A 7,369-nucleotide genomic window follows, 5' to 3' on the forward strand; every position below is an offset into this window, starting at 1 on the left:
GAGAACTCCAGAATTTAATTCCCTTGAAAGTCAAGCTAGAGAATCTCAAAGGATCTCCTCTAGCCACCTTCCATTTGCACTTCATCTTTCATTTTCCATTGACACTTCAGATATCTCTTACATCCACGTAACCATTTTTATTCCACTCTGCTTCATCCGCGTGGATTGCTTACGCCATCGCTACCACGCGAGCTTATTCCTTCGCGAATTTCCCTCAGCACTACATCACCTCTTCATTTCGCGAAGTCGTCATCAACTTCACTCTCGAGAGAGAGAGCTCCTCCACCACGAGCCACATTATCATCGCAGAACCTCACCTCTCTCACCGATTAAAATCACTTCACCACCGTTCCAATCAGCTTCCGCCTCAAACCCTAGGTTTTCAACCGAACAAACCTCGAATCTATGGTTTGTCCATTACTGTTCATCTTCGACTCCAAAACCTAGGTTCTTGTATAAATCTGTTTCTTCCGTTGCTTCCTGGATCTTCAGTTCGATCAAGTCCAGATTTCACGTCATCTCCCGATCCCGCTCAAGCCTTCAGTCATCAATATGATACAAAACAAGCAATTGATTCAATCATAGAAAACCTGGGCAAAATCATTCATGCTTTCAAAGTAATAGCATTCAATCACAAAAACTTTGGAGCTCAAAACCTCACATATAAGCTCATTCACATTCCACATGTACACATCTTGCTTAGTATCATAATCACAATCACAACAACATCATGCATTTGTTCACAAAGCTTCTGAATCACTTGTATAATCATCTAATGTGCACATCTCAACATCAATCAATATCAAAGCATCATCAAGCATTATTTATCAAACAACAATCATAAGCAAACCATCATAACAGACAAAGTTGCCAATTGAGTACATCAAATCCTATTCTAAAAACAAAAGTGATTGATAAAACAAATCCTGCTCTAATGCTTTGAAAAACTCAGCCCCATCAACGGTGCTCTCTCCCAACCCCAAACTTAGATGGAAAAATAGTGAGAAAGTGAGTGGAAGGGAGATTTTCTAAAGAGGAATGAAAGGAAAAATGTAGAGAACCTGATGACAAATTTATGAACACCGAAAAACGGCGCCACAAACTTGTTTAACAATCGGCAAGTGTGACCGAATCGTATCAAGTAATAAACAAGGTAAGACCAAGTATCATTTTCCCAAAGGACTCACGGCCTAGTTTAGCTATGTGATTTGTTGATTATTTAAGACTTAAGAACAATTTAATTGTAAGTTTCTAAATGCAAAAGACAATAATTAAACATGTATGCATGAATGTTGATCAATGGAAAAGAACAAAACAAACACTTCAATGAATTATATGGATGAGTATGTTGTTGGGGTTATCAATTTCATCTTATCCACTCTCATATATTTTCAGGAATTCATCATTCTTATCATCAATGCTAATGCCACTCTCTAAATCACCTTGCAAGAAGGCTTATCCCTAATTACGAGTTCATACAATTCCTAGCATTCCTAGTAATTAGTTCTTAAAGTTCAGGAGCTTAGAGGCAACCAATATGCTATTGGGAGAAATTCCCCGGATCTAGACTTCCCCTTACGTTCCTGTATCGACAAAATCAATAATCATGGCAATGAATGAGTTAAACAAAGCAAGCAATAAGCAAAGAGGAAAAACCCTAGCTAAAGATGAAAGAAAACATATATCTTAATATAAGACATTAAATCACAAATTCCATATACGAGAGTTTCACAAGACTACATTGATTCCCCAACAACAATACAAGGTTTAGTTCACCATATTCATGGTGAAACTAGATGAACAATAATGAAAGAACGAAAGATAAAGCCCTAGAAAGAGGAGGAGGTAGCCTGAGCATCCAAGATCTTCCTTCAAGGGGTGGAAAAGAGAGTGTTTGCTTCGTCTCTGCCAAAGATACAAACCCTAGGACGTCCTAAAGCTTATATACTATTCTAAAATTACAGAAAATTAGGCCCAAGCCCAAAATAGTGCCGCTCAGCGGTAAGTGCGTGAGTTGTTTTCTTCCCCTCAACGGCCAAATCACCCCTCAGCGAATCCAACGTGACTGCCTAAGTGCCGCTCAGCGGTAAACTGCCGTTGAGCGGCAGTTGCGGCTTCTCCTTTTGCACTTTTTGATGTCTTTTCTGATTCCATCTCTGTCCTTCTTCACTTCTTTCACCAAATTGACCTGAAAACCTGCACAAAAACACTGAAATCAAGCATAAACCTGTCCAGCTCTCTTATTTCTAAAAATATGACCAAAAGCATGATTTCAAGCTAGTTTCTAAGTGTTAAAGGTTGCTTTTAGTATCAATTTTAAGCATGAAAATAACAATTTTTCAACTGTTATCAGAACCTTTGGAAAATTGTTTAGGAGTGTGTGTGCAGAGAAAAATCTGAAAATAGAGGCCAAAGCGTGACTTAGGGTATAAAAATACCCTAATGGGCTTAGGTTCCGCTAAAGGGCAACCTAAGCCCATTTTAGGGTACCACCGCTCAGCGACAATTTGCAGCTCAACGGCAATTTGCAGCTCAGCGGCACTTTCATGTTGTGCTTTTCTTCTTTCTAGCTTACCCTAGGTGCCTTCTACTCATGCTCCTCACTTGCTCCCTGCAATTAAGTTCTCAGAACACTCAAACATTCAATCCCTATCATGCAACTAAAGCATAATCAAAACAAACAATACAGATAAAATCAATCAACTGGGTTGCCTCCCAGGTAGCGCTTGTTTAACGTCACGAGCCTGACCCAAAATCCTCCAGCACCCTTCAGTAGATGCAAATGTTTCTTACCAACACCCATCAGTAGGTGTATATGATGAGTCGATATTTTACTGACTTCACTTAGTTTATTGTGCTAGAATTAATCAGGGAATTGTGCTTAAATGTCCGATATTTTCCCGTTTTCACCAATTGTGCTTAATTTGATCGGAAATTCAAAATTTAATTAATTTGAATTATTTGAGCTAATTATTTGCATTATTAATTATAGGGAAATTATTGGATAATAATTTGGGACATTTGGAAAAACATTCACACAGTTTGCTTAGAAGAACTTGCACTGCATTTATTTATTCTGTGTGTTGATAAATATTTTTCTTGAATTTGTAATAGCTAAGGTCCATTGGAAAATTAATTTTGGAAGAGGGGCCCACATTGAAGCACACGGTCCAGAGAAATGGTGAGCTGTCACGGAGTGAGAAAATGAAGAATTGATTTTGGCTTGTTATTGGAGGGGTGCACACGGTTTGCAGCACTCACGGTCCAGCTGCTAGCTCCAGGCTGCACACACACACGGCCCACAAGAAAGCAGCCACGGTGGCAACTAGAAGGGGTGCATCCAGTAGCGTCCAGGAGGCATCACCGTGAAGGAGCTTCACGGTCCAGCACAGTCCAGCAAGCAGAGGATTTCCGGAAGCAGCTTGAGAAACGTGGTGCTGGAAGAAGTCCAGAGATGGCATGCACGGTTATGGCCCAAAGCACACATCAACACACGCGGAAGCGGCTTGGGAATGAAAGGGGGTGCTGGAAGAAAGAAAGGCACCGAGCTGGAAGGGGACACTGGTATTTTGGGCTCTCTCGGTTTTTGAAGAGGAGGAGAATGGGTTGAAGAAGGGCATCACTGGAAGGACGAGTTATAGCAGCCACATGGGACGTGAAGGAGGTGCTGGCAGCAAAATGTTTCATCATTATCCAGCAGCTCCAGCACAACAAAGGGGTGCACACGTAAGGCAACAGTGAAGTAGGAGGTGCAGCCAGCAAATTAAAAAGCACATGACCCTGGAGCTGTAGGCACACGAGAAGACCTACATCACAGATCTTTCACTTTTAAAAAAAAAAAGGGGGGTCTCGGCCTGGAGCAGGGTATCACGCTTCATGAGGGTCCAGCCGCCACTTGCCACTCACTTGGAGGAGGCTCTCGGTTTTGATTTTATTGCCTTTTGCTTGAACATTTTGGGATGATGGAAAAGAAGGAAGCAGAGAGGAGGCCAGCTACGCCAGCAAGAATGAAATGATGATTCTCGGTTTTTGCTTTGCTTGTGCACTGTTACAGATTTATTCACACTCATGCTAGTTTTGTTTTTTTTGCACTGTTTACTAGTTTTTCTCCCGGCTTGTGATCCTGGGGGAGGGGGATGTTTACGAATTTTTCATGATGAATGAAAGAAAAGGTTTCATTTTTTTTACTTTGCTGATTGCACATGGGCCTTTATTTTTATTTTCTTTAGTTCAAACATTTTAATTGGAAGCATTGAAGCTGGAAGTGACACGGATGGAAGTAAGCACACGGTGTATTGATTTTCTCGGATTGAGAGTAGTAGTGGTACGGTGGTAAATTGGGAGAGAGAGAAATGGAATTGGCGTGTTGGAAGCAAAGATGCTGCTGGAACGTGTTGGAGAATTGGGGTGCCACGGCTTGGTTGGAGGAGAATAGAAGATTCATTTACCTTTAGGTAGAAGAAGGGAAGCTGCAGTAGGTGTCACGGTGGGACCATGCTGGAAGAAAAGAGAATAGCTTTTGATTTATGCAATGAAGGAGTAGATTAGGTAGAAGAGTGATTCACGTGAATGTGGACCATAGTGAGCACGGTGATGGAGCATTTTCAAGAGACTAGAAAGTTTTATTCTCTTTAGTTAATCATTTAAGGAAGATGGTGCAGAGGTGTGAAATTTTTATTTGGAAAAAGAAGTGGGATACGTTGGAGATGTGGTGTCACGGATAAGGAGGAAGAGCAATTGGTGTGCATCATCTTTTAGTTCAATAGTTGATATTTTTATTTGGTTTTGAATTCAGTTTTTGCGTTTTTGTCTCAATGCATTTAGATCTGCACTTTGATTTAATTTTGTTCTATTTGAATTTTGTTTGATGGGTTGTTATTATTTGTCGTTGCAATTTCCAATTTTTTGTTGCAATTTGATTTTGTTCACTGTCATGCACTTTAATGCTTTCAATTATGTTTGATTGTATTTAATTTCCTGTTTTAAGTTTAGTTCATTTTGAGTCACAAAAACACTTTCAAAACCCCCCCACTCTGTGTTTGACCTGAGATTTGAACCAAATTTGGTCCTTGAGAGACGACCTAGGAGTCATGTCCTAGCACTATACTGCATTCTTTTATGCACAATTTTTGTGGGAGGTGCGACCCTCTCATCAAAATGGCGCCGTTGCCGGGGACCAACGGTTCGGTCTTAGGTTTTTGTTGTGATGTGATGTGATGTGATGTTCTGTTTTGTGTGTGCGTGTTGCATGTATAAATGTGTTGTGTTTTATTTGTTTCGTGATTTTTAGTATTCTTCTTTTTCCATGTCTACCTATTTTGATTTCGTGAACACTGCTTGTTTTGCTAGTGCCTCTGATTATGATTCTCCGTCTGCATGTTACTCTGATTGTAATTCATATTCTGCTGATGTCTATGATGAGAACAATACGACTCATCCTCTAATTTCTGAGAGTGCTCTTTGTGAGCCGGTTTCACTTAAGGAGGATGATCTTCATTGCGATCTCACCCCTGGACTGATACATTTGCTGCCTAAGTTTCATGGTTTTGCAGGAGAATGCCCACACAGACATTTGGAGGAGCTCCACATCATGTGCTCTTCAATGAAGCCTCCAGATGTCCCTCTTGATTACATTTTCTTGAGCGCATTTCCGCATTCATTACAAGGAGCAGCTAAGGATTGGAAAGACTCTCTTCCTCTGAGATCCGTTACCGATTGGGGATATCTTGAGCATCAGTTTCTGAGCAAATTTTCCCTTGAGCAATATGCTTACAGCAACGGTCTTGGATGGAATGACCCTACCTTGGGATGGTATAATGCTCCACAGCATCAATATCAAGAACCACCATTCCAGAGTACTTTCATGCCTCCACCAGTCCAGCAATATCAGAGTCAGCAATATGATGCTTCTGCCGAAAGAGCTCCTCAGCCTTTTATTTCTGAGCCTACATTGCAGGAGTTGTTGGAGCAGATGACCATGCAGAACCTTCAGTTTCAGCAAGAGAACATGCAGTTCCAGCAAGAAATAGGAGCTGCCATTCAGAGTATGACTGATCAGATAGGGCAGATGGCCACTCAACTCACTGAGGAACAGTCTCAAGATTCAGAATTACCATTTCAGACTGTTCAGATTCCAGATGATGATGATAGTGGCATTAACATAGAAGATGGGGAGAAGAGTCATGAGCTTACTACTGTGCCATCTACTTTCCCATCATCCTATGTCCCTACCCTTGCACCTGAGGAGACTACTGAAGATCTTGAGGACCAGGCAGGTATAAGCAGTAATTTTGAATCAGGTAGACAATTTTCATCTTCCACCACTTTTCCAATCTTTAGGGAAGTGGAGGAAAACATACCTAATTTTGACTATGCTGTCGATGATTATGCTGTTGATAGGTATGTTGGTGATTGTATTGTTGATGAGTCTGTTTTTAATTCTTCCTCTCTGCATGATGAGAATCAATTTTTGATATCAAATTCGTATGTTTATTCTCCATGCACTGAACATGAATCTGAATCTGTGGTTGATATTGTTTCTGAATTTGAAATTGATTCATGTTCTGAGAGTTTATCTGTTGTTCAGCCTGTTACACTGGGATTGGGTGTCATACCCCTGTGTGTCAATTCTTTGGAACCACAATGTACTAACCATGTTGCAGGAGGTACACATGAATTTGACCAACATGCACCCACAGTGGAAGAAAAAGGTGCTTACATACACAACAGTTTCAACATCAATAAGCACCAGCTGAACCCGCTCATCAACAATCACTTCTTCTTAGATCCAGCTGTGGAAGACATTTCCCTCCTCGATCAAATATGGAGGATGAAGCAGTTCTTCCTCAAAACTTCTTTGCTGGATCCATTGGTGGAAGACATCCCCCTACAAGTCCAAAATTGGCAACTGCCACCATGATCAGGGGAGTTTTCTTTCTCTCTTCTCCCCCTTTCCCTACTTTTATTGCACTTGTCCATGATCTGTTGACTGTTATGATTTCCGATCTTATGCTTATGACACATTGAGGACACTGTGTAGTTTAAGTGTGGTCTATTGGGGGAGATTTTTAATTTTCTTCGTTAGTTTTTGTTTTCTTGGTTAAATTTTTTCTTTTCTAGGTAGTTTTTGTCTTGTTTTGTGTACAATTTTACATGTTTCTCTTCATTTCTGGACTTTGTTTGGGTTGTAGACTTATCATTTCCTTCACTTGATTGATACTTATTTGTTTGAAATCCTTGCTTTTCTCTACTTGGAAGATGATTATGATTTTTGAGAGTTGAATTGATTGTGACAGAATTACCCTGTGTGAGATTTGAGCCACTTTATGTTCTTTCTTGTGTGTGATATGTCTCTTGATTGCTTGCGCAT

At 40.5% G+C, this 7,369-nt stretch overlaps 1 protein-coding gene across 1 annotated transcript; it reads left to right on the forward strand.

The window, feature by feature from the left end:
* The first annotated feature begins 3,469 nt into the window (after window positions 1-3,469).
* LOC148192662 (uncharacterized) lies at window positions 3,470-6,919 on the forward strand. The gene is made up of 2 exons (XM_088099255.1): window positions 3,470-3,564; window positions 5,776-6,919. The coding sequence occupies exons 1-2, from the start codon at window positions 3,470-3,472 to the stop codon at window positions 6,917-6,919; spliced, it is 1,239 nt and encodes a 412-aa protein (XP_087955381.1).
* Window positions 6,920-7,369: the final 450 nt, after the last annotated feature.

The sequence above is a fragment of the Vigna umbellata genome, chromosome 9 (assembly GCF_029865625.1).
Source record: "Vigna umbellata cultivar VRB3 chromosome 9, Vumbellata_1.0, whole genome shotgun sequence".
NCBI classification, from domain to species: Eukaryota; Viridiplantae; Streptophyta; class Magnoliopsida; order Fabales; family Fabaceae; genus Vigna; species Vigna umbellata.